The 14,525-nt window shown below is 42.2% G+C and overlaps 1 protein-coding gene across 1 annotated transcript in view; it reads right to left on the reverse strand.

Moving 5' to 3' along the window:
- The window catches only part of ZFYVE9 (zinc finger FYVE-type containing 9), a 203,943-nt gene that overhangs the window by 35,710 nt on the left and 153,708 nt on the right, over nucleotides 1-14,525 (reverse strand). Inside the window, exon 12 of the mRNA XM_017874503.1 lies at nucleotides 11,776-11,880. Within this exon, the coding sequence (XP_017729992.1) occupies nucleotides 11,776-11,880 (105 nt within the window). The remainder of the gene's footprint in view (nucleotides 1-11,775; nucleotides 11,881-14,525) is intronic.

Here is a 14,525-nt window from a genome sequence, read left to right on the forward strand (position 1 = left end):
AGTGAACCTCCGTCTCAAAAAAAAAAAAAAAAAGAAAGAAAACGCTTTGCCTCAGTGTCACAATCTCAGCTCACTGCAACCTCTGCCTCCCAGATTCAAGCAATTCTCGTGCCTCAGCCTCCTGAGTAGCTGGGACTACAGGCACCCACCACCACGCCTGGCTAGTTTTTGCTTTTTTTTTTTTTCTTTTGAGGCCAGGTCTCACTCTGTACTCCAAGCTGGAGTGCAGTGGTGCAATCTCGGCTCACTACAACCTTTGCCTCAAGTGATTCTCCTGCCTCAGCCTCCCAAGTAGCTGGGACTAGAGATGCGCACCACCACACCTGGTTAATTTTTTTGTATTTTTAGTAGAGAACGGGTTTTACCATGTTGCCCTAGGTGGTATGGAACTCCTGAGCTCAGGCGATCCACCCACCTCGGCCTCACAAACTGCTGGGACTACAGGCGTGAGCCACAGTGCCTGGCCTACTTTTGTATTTTTAGTAGAGACGGGGGTGCACCATGTTGGCCAGTTTGGTCTCGAACTCTTGGCCTCAAGTGATCTGCCCACCTTGGCCTTCCAAAGTGCTGGGATTATGGGTGTGAGTCACTGCACCCAGCCTACCTTCATTTTTAAAACATATTTGCACTGGGTATAAAATATAGGATGACAGGTTTTTGGTTTTTTGTTTTTTTGTTTTTGCAGCATTTTAAAGATTTTGCTGCACTCTCTTGCAACTTGCATTGTTTTCATGAGAAATGTGCTGTCATTCTTATATTTGCAAAATACCTAAGTATATAAGGAAGATTTCTTCCCTCAAGCTGCTTTTAAGGTTCTTCTCTTTATGTGAATTTTTATACAATTTCATTATGATCGTAACATTTCTTAATGTAGTTTTTATCCTGTTTCTTGCAATTGGGATTCATTGAGCTTCTTGGATCTGTAAGTTTATAGTTTTCATTAAATTTGGAAATTTTTTAACCATTGTTTCTTCAAATATTTTTTAGGTCCACCACCTTTTCTCTCCTTTGGGTACTTCAATTACAGAATTTGGCTGTTTGACATTTCCACAACTTGATGATGTGCTGTTCATTTAATTTTTAAATCTTCTCTCTTTGTGTTTCATTTTGGATCATTTCTGTTATGTTTTCATGATCACGAGTTTTTTTCTTCAGCACTGTCTAATCTGCATTTAATTTCATCCAAAATACTTTTCATCCCGTTGTGACCTTCATTTCTTAAAGCTTGATTTGGGTCTTTTTTGTATCTTCCATAGCTCTCCTTAATGTGCCCATTCTTTCATCCTTTTCAAGCTTTCTTTAAAGCTTATCAGGTAGGATCAAAGCAGCTTGAATCTGTACATAATTTGAGTCATTAGACATAATGTGGCCCATGTAGTACAAGAACCTTTGTCACTCTGGCTGGTAAGAATACAAACTATTCCTGACCCTATGAGAATTGTTCTACCCATTTCTTTCCAGTGCTTTCCTCGTATAGACACACTGACAAGTAAGTAATCAGCTAAGACTCCAGAAATCTTTCCAGATCTCCTGAATTTTAAAAAAATTTCTGGCAATTGGTCCTGCAAATTCTAACCATCATGGGCTCTCTATATTCTCAACTCTGTCTCCTCAAGTCAGGGAGACCTCTAAGTCAGTTTGGGTTTCCCCTACCTGCACTATGGCCTGAAAACTGCAGGCAGTAAGATAGGGTAAGCAGAAGTCTCACCTTCTCTGCCCATTTATCTTTTGTTTTTAACATACTTTGTCTTGATATTTAGTTGTTTAAGGTGGACTGGTGTGATAGCATGCTTGCACAGCTATATCAAAGTACAAGCTGGATGGTTTAAACAACAGAGATGCATTGTCTTACATTTCTGGAGGCTAGAAGTCCAAAATCAAGTCCAAAATCAACATCAGCAGAGATAGTTCTGTTTCCGTCTGAGGGCTGTGATGGAAGGATCTGTTTCCAGGCCTTTATCCTTGGCTTGTAGTTGGCCATCTTCTCCCTATGTCTCTTCACATCATCTTCCCTATATGTGTGTCTGTTTCCATATTCCCCCTTCTTATAAGGACACCAGTCATATTGGATTTCGGCCTGCTCTAATGACCTCATTTAAACTTGATTACCTTTGTAAAACCCTCTCTCCAAATAAAGTCATATTCTGAGGTACTGGGAGGTTACAACTTCAATACATGAACTTTACAGGGACACAATTCAATCCATACAATCAATCCCTATTATTCCAACATGGGCAAAAGTGAAAGATAATAAATTATACTTGAACAGGGAGAACCATAAACCCCTGATAGACAGTCATAACTTTGGTCTTACTTGAACAGTCACTCTTGTAACAGAGCAAGTCCCCTAGAGACACCCTGGAATCTATGCCTATGAAGTTGTTACAAGAGATATTCGTTGCTGTCAGGAATAAGACTTCTAAGCCAGGACAGCTCTTACACCTGCCTGATGTGAATCTTGTCATTTGAGCAGTTATCTGGGGCTGGAGGAAGGCCCAAAAAGATGCTCCCAATTAGCTATGTCAGATGCTACATGGGCTGTTGCAAAGACTGTCAAAGGTAACAAACGCCTGACACTATACTACTATCAAGCTATGGTTCATGTTCTATATCCCTATGGGAACCTTAGGGTTAAGTATATCCTATAACCAAATAACCTCATAAGTCTCAAAGTGTAATAGAGCCTACACATATTAATGGTGGATGCTGTGCTATTCCTTTATAGTCTTCTTTTCCTTATATTAAATACTTACGGTCAGATTCAATCTATATATTTTTGAATGATTTTTTGAGTCTTCATCACTCTGGTTAAACCTTCTTGTAGATTTATCCAGATGCTATGTATTTCCTAAGGGAATTTCGCTATATTGGGAAGTTAGATATATCCTACAACCACATGAAAATGAGAAGTTTATAACACAAGTTCAATAAAAGTTAACCAAATGAAGCCCGACGTGGTGGCTCACGTCTGTAATCCCAGCTCTTTGGGAGGCTGATGCGGACGGATCACCTAAGGTCAGGAGTTCGAGACCAGCCTGGCCAACACAGCAAAACCCCGTCTCTACTAAAGATACAAAAATTAGCTGGGCATGGTGGCGTGCACCTGTAATTTCAGCTACTCAGGAGGCCGAGGCAGGAGAATTGCTTGAATCCAGGAGGCGAAAGTTGCACTGAGCCAAGATTATACCATTGCACTCCAGTCTGGGCGATGGAGTGAGACTCCATCTCAAAAATAAATAAATAAATAAAAATAAAAATTAACCATATGAACAATTAATCTAAATGATAAAAATGAAGACAACAATAGCATACAATGTATGTACAATTATAGTATACCAGGCTAATATACAACACTAGTTATTTGACACGTGATTGAAATGTCACAAAAATTCATAATATGAGCATACCCATATTGCAGAAGAGAGATTAACCCACTAAGGTAATACAGCTAGTAACTAAACATCAATCCGGCAGGGCGCGGTGGCTCATGCCTATAATCCCTGCACTTTGGGAGGCTGAGGCAGGCAGATCACCTAAGGTCAGCAGTTGGAGACCAGCCTGGCCAACATGGTGAAACCCTGTCTCTACCAAAAATACAAAAATTAGCTGGGCGTGGTAGTGCACGCTTGTAATCCCAGCTACTCAGGAGGCTGAGGCAGGAGAATCGCTTGAACCCAGGAGGTGAAGGTTGCAGTGAGCCAAGATTGCACCACTGCACTCCAGCCTGGGTGACAAGAGTGAAACTCCGTTTCAAAAAAAAAAAAAAAAAAAACCAATCTAATATCTATTTGATTCTAACATATCTTTTTCTTTTACTATGGCTCATCATTTTTCCAATCTTAAACAAACATTAAAAAACAGTCATGGCTGAGTATGGTGGCTCATGCTCGTAATCTCAGCACTTTGAGGAGGCCAAGGTAGGAAGACTGCTTGAGCTCAGGAGTTCAAGACCAACCTGGGCAACATAGTAAGATCTCATCTCTACAAAAACATATAAAAATTAGCTGCGTGTAGTGGTGCACACCTGTAGTCCTAGCTTCTTCAGGGGCTGAAGTGGGAGAATCCCTTGATCCCAGGAGGTGGAGGCTACCAGTGAGCTACGATAGCACCACTGCACTCCAGCCTGGGCAACACAGCAAGACCCTGTCTCAAAAGAGAAAACAATGATGACAACAACAAAAAACTAGTCACATATTAGGAAATGCCCCAGAGGTAATTTTAGTTTTACTGTTCCATGAGACTTCAGTATTTAAGTGCATGTACTAGCTATGCCAGTGATCTGCTTACATACAAAATGTGAATAGAACCACACATACAATCACTTTTAACTTATCAGCCCTAAAACTAAATTGGTAATTTTTTTTTTTTTTTTTTTTTTTGAGACGGAGTCTCGCTCTGTCGCCCGGGCAGGAGTGCAGTGGCCGGATCTCAGCTCACTGCAAGCTCTGCCTCCCGGGTTTACGCCATTCTCCTGCCTCAGCCTCCCGAGTAGCTGGGCCTACAGGCGCCCACCACCTCGCCCGGCTAGATTTTGTATTTTTTAGTAGAGACGGGGTTTCACTGTGTTAGCCAGGATGGTCTCAATCTCCTGACCTCGTGATCCACCCGTCTCGGCCTCCCAAAGTGCTGGGATTACAGGCTTGAGCCACCGCGCCCGGCCTAAATTGGTAATTATTTAAACTAAAGTCTACAGTGCAGTGGTTAAGAGTAGGGACATGAGAATCAGAATGCCTGGGTTTGATGGCAGCTCTACCATTTGCTAGCTGTATGATCATGGGCAAGTTACTTAAGTTCTCTGTGTCTTTTTTGCTTCTTTAAGAGATGGGGTCTTGCTATGTTGCCTAGGCTGGCCTCAGACTCCTGGGTTCAAGTGATCCTCCCACCTCAACCTGTACCTAGGACTATACACATAACACTATGGCATCCAGCTAAGTTCTCTGTATCTTAATTTCCTCATCTGTAAAAAGGTACTTAGCATACTCATGTCACAGAGTTAATATAAAGATACATATATGCTTAGAACAGTGCCTGATACATACTAAATAATATTTATTTATTATTAGTTAATACAATGGTGAAAATAATCTCATTGTAAGAACATGAGGCCTGGTGTGGTGGTGCAATCCGAGCACTTTGGAAGGCTGAGGTGAGCAGATCGCTTGAGCCCAGGAGTTCAAGACCAGCCTGGGCAACATGGGGAAATCCCATCTCTACTAACAGAAAATTTGGCCAGACATGAAGGTGTGTGCTTGTAGTCCCAGCTACTCAGGAGGCTGAGCTGGGAGTATTACCTGAGCCTGGGATGCAGAGGTTGCAGTGAGCCGAGATCACGCCACACTGCACTCCAGTTGGGCAACAGAGCAAGAGCAAGACTCTGTCTCAAAAAATACATATATATGTAAGCCAGGTGACCTTAACCAACAAGGATCTTTAATGGCCTTGACAAAATAGATTAGAAATTTTATATACAATGCTTATTTATTAAAATTTCCATGCTGTCAGAAGTACTATCTTCTAGCTTTCTAAGCTTAAAGTCTATGCTTAGTTCCTCCCTCCCTCCTCATTTTCCATATAGCCACCAAACTCAGTTTTCCAAAATCCTGCTTTCATTAAGTCACTTTTCCTGCTTAAGAATCTATAAAAGCTCTTTACAAATTATCATATTAAAATCTAAATTCATCTGAGTGGATTTTGAAGCCAGCAGTCTTAGTACAACCTCACATCCCACAAAGCCATCAGTCTGCTTTAACCCCCTCTTTGCTAGGCAGTTTTTTGTCCCCCATTTCCCTATGAGATATGCTCCTTCCCTTCCTTCGTGTAGGCAGGTATCCATCCCCCTTTTCACTTAAGGTCTTTTCTGCCCTTTTTTTTTTTTTTTTGAGACAGGGTCTCACTCTGTCACCAAAGCTGGAGTGCAGTAGAGAAATCTCAGCTCACTGCAGTCTCGACTTCCTGGGCTCAGGTGATCCTCCCACCTTAGCCTCCCAAGTAGCTGGGACTACAGGGCATACGCTACCATGCCTGGCTAATTTTTTGTATTTTTGTAGAAATGAGGTCTTGCCATGTCGCCCAGGCTGATCTTGAAATCCTAGGCTCAAGCAATCTGCCCACCTTGGCCTCCCAAAGTACTGGGATTACGAGCGTGAGCCACCATGCCCCGTCTGCCCTTTTCTTTCTAGTGCCTAGGTATCATTCATTATCAATTTCAAATCTTTCATTCATCTAGTTATTTGATGAACATTTATGAATATCTCCTACATGCAATGTGTTGCTCTGTTAAGGATTCAGGGTCAATAAGAAATTAAGAGACATTCATGTCTATTCTGTTCATCTTCTAGAGATCTGCTTTCTCTGTACCTTTAGTATACTTGCAATAAATTTCACCACTTGTTTTCATATTGTTTTAACTATATTAGTTCCGTTTCATGTCTTCATCCAACAGATATTTCTTGCTCACCCACTCCATACCAGGGTGTTTGCTAATGATACCTGTGGTATATAAGATAGACATAGTCCCTCAAGAAACTCACAATATAGTAGAGAAAATAGACACACAACAAGGAATTACAAATGTACTGATTATTACAAATAGTATGCATAGAATTCTAGGAATGCATATAATAGAGAGAGTTACCCCAGTTGGGAGTGAAAGTATATTTGAAAAAATGTCATTTATGGTGACACCTGAATAATGAGTGGGGGTTAGGCAGGTGAAGAGTAGGGGAAGTATGAATCAATAAGGAACCAGCTCTGCAAAAGCCATGAAGCAAAAGAGCACACAATATGGGCAGTAATAAGGAAGACTATGAGTATAAATGGAAAAAAAATGAATGAGAGGAAAAGAAGAATACTGTGATTAAATAAAATGTACAAGAAAATTATGGCTGGGTATAGTGATGCCTGTAATTCCAGCACTTAGGGAAGCCAAGGTGGGAGTATCACTTGAGCCCAGGAGTTCAGGATCAGCCTAGACAACACGGGGAAACCCTCTCTCTACAAAACAAAAAAATACAAAAATTAGCTGGGTGTGGTGGTATGTGCCTGTAGTCCCAGCTACTTAGGAAGCTGAAGTGGGAGGATCATTTGAGCCCAGGAGGTTGAGATGGCAGTGATCCATGATTGTGCCACCGGGTGACACAAACTTAGCCTGGGTGACACAGGGAGACCCTGTTTCCAAAAAGAAAAGAAAAAAGAAATTACTTTTTCAACTATGAAGTGGAATGATTAGACACAACACAATTTAACTGTATGGGATTGTGGAAGATAAAATTATGTTGAGTTAAAATAAAAATTTAATTAGAAAGAAAATTCAGTTTGCTAAATCAGGTAAGAAAAAGACCTGATACATAATCCATAAAACAAAATCTAATAAATGACAAGAAATACAGTTACTCTTTTAGAACAAAGGATTCTGAACCTGCACACCATAAATTTAGGCAGCAGAGTTCAGATAAAAACAGGTTATATGAATAGGAGCTGTTGTGAATGTGTCCAGTCAGTACTGAAATAACTACGGGGGCTGCACGTAGTGGCTCACGCCTGTAATTCTAGCACTTTGGGAGGCCAAGGTGGGTAGATCACCTGCAGTTAGGAGTCTGAAACCAGCCTGGCCAACAGGATGAAATCTCATCTCTATTAAAAATACAAATATTAGCTGGGTGTGGTGGTGTGTGCCTGTAGTCTCAGCTACTCAGGAGGCTGAGGTGGGAGAATTGCTTGAACAGTGGAGGCGCAGGTTGCAGTGAGCCAAGACTGTGCCACTGTACTCCAGCCTGGATGACAGAGCAGGACTCTGTCTCAAAAAAAAAAAAAAGAAATAAACTATGAGGGCCTCATAGCTTTTACAGATATACTTGTACAAACAAATAAAATTTCTAAACACACAGCGCTACCTCACAAACATCAAGGATAGCAATATGTTATTTGCTTGGGAATGACATCTGATCATCTAACTGTTACAGGATCCTTGGAGTGTTGCTTTTCTGGCTGGAAAGCTCTGTGGCCAGTGGTGCCTTTGCCCGAGTTTTGCTCAGGCCTGCTGTGCTTGTTCCGGCCACTCAGCCTGGCAGTCTGTGCTAGGCTTACACTACCAGCCTGGATCCCATGTCTGCCAAGCATGAGCCAGGCAAAGAGCAGCAAGGGGTGTGTGAGAAAGCAAGTGTGGGTTCCAGCCACTGCACAGTCAGGCATGCTGGCTGCTGCAGTGAGGCAGGTAGCTCCAGGCGCCGGCTCAGGCCCTGGCTCTCTGCCAGGCCATGGCTGGACCAGGTGCACCGCAAGCAGCTTCCACAGCTGCCACCAGGGAACGTGGTGGCATTTGGAAGCTTGGAGACTTCAGCAACCACAGGGCCCCAAAGAGGGAGTCACAGCCCTGGCTCAGTGAGCTCCCAAGTTTGGACTCCCCAAGGGGCTGCAGCTCTTCTGTCCTCTTCACTTGCAATGTGGCAAGCAAGGGGCATGTTTCAGCCTTGTTTGTGTCACAGCTCTTTCAGCCCTGCCATTCAGCAGGTCCCGAGTTCTTGTCCTGCATCCAGAAGAATGAGGTATGCAGACAAGTGGAGGGTGAGCAAAGTGAAGAGGAGCTTTATGAGTGACATAATAGCTCAGAGGAGGCCCTAGAGTGGGTGGCTCCTCTCTACAGGCAGGTCGTCACATTCAATATTCAGCTCTCAGCAGAGAGGTGGCCCTGGAGTGAACAGTTCCTTTTCTACAGCTGGTCATCTCAACGTCTGCAGGTCTCAGCAGGGAGGAGACCCTGGAGTGGGTAGCTCCTCTCTGCAGTTGGTCAACCCGGCTTCTGGTCAGCTCTGGCTGACCCCAGGGCTTTTATAGGCTTCAGAGGAGGGGAAGCATGTGCCAACTGGTCCATGGGTGGCCATGGGCAGGCCGAGAAAAGGCACCACAAGTTCCTGCTACTGTCCATGGGACTGGTGGCCTGGACCCCTAGCCTTCAGGCCCTTCCTGGGCCTTCACTGGGGACCTGCCCCCTTCTGCTCAGGAACGTGTTTGCCTCCTGCTATTCATGGTACCCAAGCTGTAGGTTCCATGGGGTATCTGCAGGCCATCATCGAGCTGCACACATCCCCCCATCAGCTTCCCTCCTATGCTTGTCAGTGCCCAAAATCTGGAGGGGGCCAAGGTGGCAGGGCACTGGTGTGTCAGCACTGCCCCAACTTTGCTTTGAGATTGGAGAGAGTGCTGACAGTAGGGAAAAGCCAGACAGTAGGAACAGGCATTTCCAGGCCTGTGAGGCAGGGGGGCCTTCCCAGGCACCCAAGAGTGCAAGGATGCCTGGGTCCGTAGCCACAACTTGGGTAGCTACAGCTGCACCTGGAAGGGTGGGGCTCCTACCTGCTCCATGGAGCAGAAGGCCCAAGTCTGCAGCCATAACTTGGGGGGGCTGCACCTCAGGAGGTCCCACCCCACCAACTCGGAAGGGGTGGGGCTCCCACTTGTCCCTGGCTCCTACAGGCTCCACGGAGTATGCAGCCCTGGCAGCAACTCCCTGCTGCAGCCAGCATGATGGCAGCAGCCACTCCAGACAGGCCACTGATGCCATCATTTTACTGGAAAGCAAACTCTCAGAAAGCAGGCATAATGTTCTCTCTCTTTTTTTTTTTTTTTTTTGGAGACAGAGTTTTGCACTTGTCACCCAGGCTGGAGTCCAATGGTGGGATCTTAGCTCACTGCAACCTCTGCCTCCTGTGTTCAAGCAATTCTCCTGTCTCAGCCTCCCAAGTATCTGGGATTACAGGCGCCCAGATAATTTTTGTATTTTTAGTAGACATGGGGTTTCACCATGTTGGCCAGGCTGGTCTCAAACTCCTGACCTCAGGTGATCCACCCGCCGTGGCCTCCCAAAGTGCTGGGATTACAGGCGTGAGCCACCCCGCTTGGCCAGAAGGCCTAATGTTCTTACTCTCATCTTTATATTTCAAATCACAGAATATATTTAATAAATGTTTGTGAAATAGATAATAATATTTCAAATTTGAGAAATAAAATAGGTTTTCAAAGCACAATCTCTTTTAAAACTCTTTAGGCCATGAAAGATTGCACTACTACACTCCAGCCTGGGCAACAGAGCAAGATCTGTGAACTACAAATAGTTCACTTTAAAGATTTGACTCTACCTAGTCTTATCTATTACTCCTTGATATTCCAAGGCAGGATTATCTAAATGCTGAAGACTGCTAGTTGTATCCCAGAAAAAAGTAAGCACATATTCTAGCTACTATTTTCTAATATCCTTAAAAAAAAATCACATGGAAAGTCATGGGTAAAAGCTTTCTTCACAGAGGTCGTTCTCATAATAATGCTGAGAACTGAGCTCACAAATCCAATAAAACATCTGTGTGATTCTATGTGCATACCAAGTACATAATGTATATTCAATGCATAAATGATTTAGTGACTAAATGAAGAAAAAAGGAAAGGAAAAAGGAAAAAAAAACAAAAAAGAAAAGGAAGGAAAAATTATTTTATACAAAGAAACCTGGCTGGGCGCAGTGGCTCATGCCTGTAATCCCAGCACTTTGGGAGGCTGAGGCGGGTGGATCACCTGAGATCAGGAGTTCGAGACTAGTCTAGCTAACATGGTAAAACCTCGTCTCTACTAAAAATACAAAAATTAGCCAGGCATGGTGGCAGGTGCCTATAATCCCACCTACTTGGGAGGCTGAGGCAGGAGAATCGCTTGAACCTGGGAGGTGGAGGTTGCGGTGAGCCGAGACTGCGCCACTGCACTCCAACTTGGGTGACAGGGTGAGACTGTGTCTCCAAAAAAAAAAGTGAAAGAAATCTAAGAAAGAAGTGGAATTATCACCCACCCTAATAAAACAAATTTTAATCATTATTATACCAAACTAAGTTTAAAATAAAATCTCTTTTAAAAGTCCAATAATTATCATTAGACATTTTACAACTGATTTTAAAAAATATTTAAATTCAAGAAAGACTTCACGTGCAAATAGGCAAAGAATATTTATATAATTCTGTTAATGTGTGTATAGTATGCACAATTTCACTTTAGTTACAAAATATAGCTTAATTCAAAATGAATCATTTCCTTTTGGAACCTTATTTAAAGCCATTTTGGGACTTACACTAAGCTGTGTTTAAATATTAACAACAGTTAAAAATAATAAATATTGGCCAGGCACAGTGGCTCACGCCTATAATCCCAGCACTCTGGAAGGCTGAACGAGGTGGATCACTTGAGGTCAGGAGTTCAAGTCTGGCCTGGTGAACATGGTGAAACCCCGTTTGTACTAAAAATACAAAAACTCAGCCGGCCGTGGTGGTGGGCACCTGTAATCTCAGCTACTTGGGAGGCTGAGTGAGGCAGGAGAATCGCTTGAACCCAGGAGGCGGAGGTTGCAGTGAGCCAAGATCGCACCATTGCACTCCAGCCTGGGCGACAGAGCAAGACTCCATCTCAATAAATAAATAAATATTTATAGTAGGAGGGGGGACATTTTTAAAATCTCATCACTAATATTATAGATACGAGGCTAATTTCATGACCTAAATGCAAATCTAACACTAATTATCATAACATCAAAAGGTAAAATGACACATCCAATGAACAACTAGGTCACAAATTAGACATCTTGTCTTTCTGTAATGAAATTCCCCATAAATTAACTAAGCCATACAATATGAACTGACTTCATTGTTAATTAATTATAAATAAAACTTACACATAATCATGCTTTTTTTCACCTTCACTCATGTTTTCAACTATGAAAAATAAGCCTTCATGGTAAATCTTACCTCATTGTATCTGTTGCTGGGAATTTTGATGCTGGTTTTCCGAACTTCCATATCAACCACCAAACCTTGAACTACTGGCAAGGTATACTGGTAATTTCTGAAGTCCTGCGCCAAAGCAGATTGAAGCAGAATAAAATAATTCATCAATGGTAGGGTTTAATTTATAGTAATAAAATTAACACAAATGGAAAAAATGTCAATATTGAAAGATCCTATTTATTTAAATAATAAGGAAATGTATAATGGAAGCCCCACTGTACATATTTTAGCTCTTCAGTTAGTCTTTAAACTCTTATAAGTAAACCAAACATTATCATATACCTCGTATACCAACATTAAAAAATATTTTTGGGCCGGGCGGAGTGGCTCACACCTGTAATCCCAGCACTTTGGGAGGCTGAGGCGGGTGGATCATGAGGTCAGGAGATCAAGACCCTCCTGGCTAACACGGCGAAACCCCATCTCTACTAAAAATACAAAAAAATTAGCCAGGCATGGTGGCGGGTGCCTGTGGTCCCAGCTACTCGGGAGGCTGAGGCAGGAGAATGGCGTGAACCCAGGAGGCGGAGCATGCAGTGAGCGGAGATCATGCCACTGCACTCCAGCCTGGGCGACAGAGCAACACTCCGTCTCAAAAAAAAAAAATTTTTTTGAATGTTTATCCTGCTTTACCAGCACTTAACATTTTCAATATTTATTTGTTAACTATCTGTCTCCTCCCTCTAAGGTGAAGATCCAAGACAGTATAAATTCTCAGTTGTTTTGTTCTTGCTATATCTTTAATGCCTGGAACATCTTAGGCACTCAATTGAATATCTATAAGGAAACACATACACACTAACACACTATCTATCTGGTATTGGTGAAACAAAATGAGCAAGAGTGTTGGAATCAAGGTCAAAGTAATAGCAAATGGCTAGATTTCATAGGTTCTTATAGGTCACCACAAGGACTTTTGCCTTTAGGCTTCTGACCTGTTTTAACAGATCTGACCTCTCTGTAATGAATAGGCGGTAAGGGAGGAAGAATAGAAGAAAAGTTTAGATAAATACAATAAAAACAATCCAGGTAGGAGATAGTGAGAGCTTAGTTGTTTTTTTCTTGTTTTTTGTTTTTTTTTTTTTTGATATGGAGTCTCACTCTGTTGCCCAAGCTGGAGTGCAGTGGCGCGATCTTGGCTCAGTACAACTTCCGCCTCCAGGGTTTAAGCAATTCTCATGCCTCAGTCTCTCAAGTAGCTGGGATTACAGATGTGCGCCACCATGCCCAGCTAATTTTTATATTTTTAGAAGAGACAAGGTTTCACCACGTTGGCCAGACTGGTCTTGAACTCCAACCTCAGGTGATCCAACCGCCACAGCCTCTCAAAGTGCTAGGATTACAGGCGTCAGCCATCGCACCTGGCCAGGATGTTAACAGTTTAGGAAGTGATGAGAAGTTGTCAGTTTCTAGATAGATAGATAGATAGATAGATAGATAGATAGATAGATAGATAGATAGATAGATAGATAGAGATAGAATTTATTTATTTATTTTTATTTATTTTATTTTTTTTCCTAAGACAGAGTCTCGCTCTGTTACCCAGGCTGGAGTGCAGTGGTGCAATCTTGGCTCACTGCATCCTCTGCCTCCCGGGTTCAAGCAATTATCCTGCCTCAGCCTCCCGAGTAGCTGGAATTACAGGCATGCACCACCAGGCCCAGATAATTTTTGTATTTTTAGTAGAGATGGGGTTTCGCTATGTTGGCCAGGCTGGTCTCAAACTGCAGACCTCAGGTGATCTGCCTACCTTGGCCTCCCAAAGTGCTGGGATTACAGGTGTGAGCCACCGTGGCCAGCCTGTTTCTAGACATATTTTAAAGGAAAATCTGACAATATTTGCCACCGTGGATGTGAAATGTGAACAAATGATAAAGATGATTCTAAATTTTATAGCCAGGGCTACTAGAAGACTGGAACTACCATTTACTGAAATGTAGAATATGATGTGAGATGGAGGGTATTTCTAAGTAACTTGACTTCATTACTTGCAAAAAAACAAGCTCAAGAATATTGATATCCAGCACCCAACTGGTAAAATCACAATGTCTGCAATGTCTGGCAACCAATAAAAAAATACCAAACATGCAAAGAAGCAGGAAAATACAACTCAAAATAAGGTAAAAAAATCAATCCAAGGAAACTGAGCCAGAACTTATACAAGATGTTAGAATTACCAAAGGCATTACAAATAGTTATTATATTGTATTCTACATGTACAAGATGCTAAGCAGAGACATAAAAGATCTTAAAAGACCCAATCTTAGAAGTATAACTTCTAGAGATGAAAATTACAGTATTTGAGATTGTTTAAAAGATTGATGGAACTAACAGCAGCTTAAACACTCCAAAATAAAAGATTAGTGAAATTGAGAGCACAGCAATAAAACCCATTCTAAATGAAAACAGAGAGAAAAAAGACTGAAAAAGAAACAAAAAGAACATTAGTAAGCCATGAAACAATTTCAAGCAGCCTGATATATATATATAATCGGAGTAATCTCCTTCAGGGAGAGAAAGGGATGAACAGAAAAAATGTCAGATGAAAACTATAAACCCATAGATTCAAAAAGCTCAATGAACCCCAAGTATGGGGAACATGAAAACTACACTATAGCACATTATAATCAATTTGCTTCAAACCTGTGATTTTAAAAAGCTTTTAAAACTACCCAGAGAACGTCAGGCACAGTGGCTCATGCATGTAATCC

This window comes from Rhinopithecus bieti, unplaced genomic scaffold (genome assembly GCF_001698545.2).
Source record: "Rhinopithecus bieti isolate Rb0 unplaced genomic scaffold, ASM169854v2 scaffold_7684, whole genome shotgun sequence".
In the NCBI taxonomy this organism is placed as follows: Eukaryota; Metazoa; Chordata; class Mammalia; order Primates; family Cercopithecidae; genus Rhinopithecus; species Rhinopithecus bieti.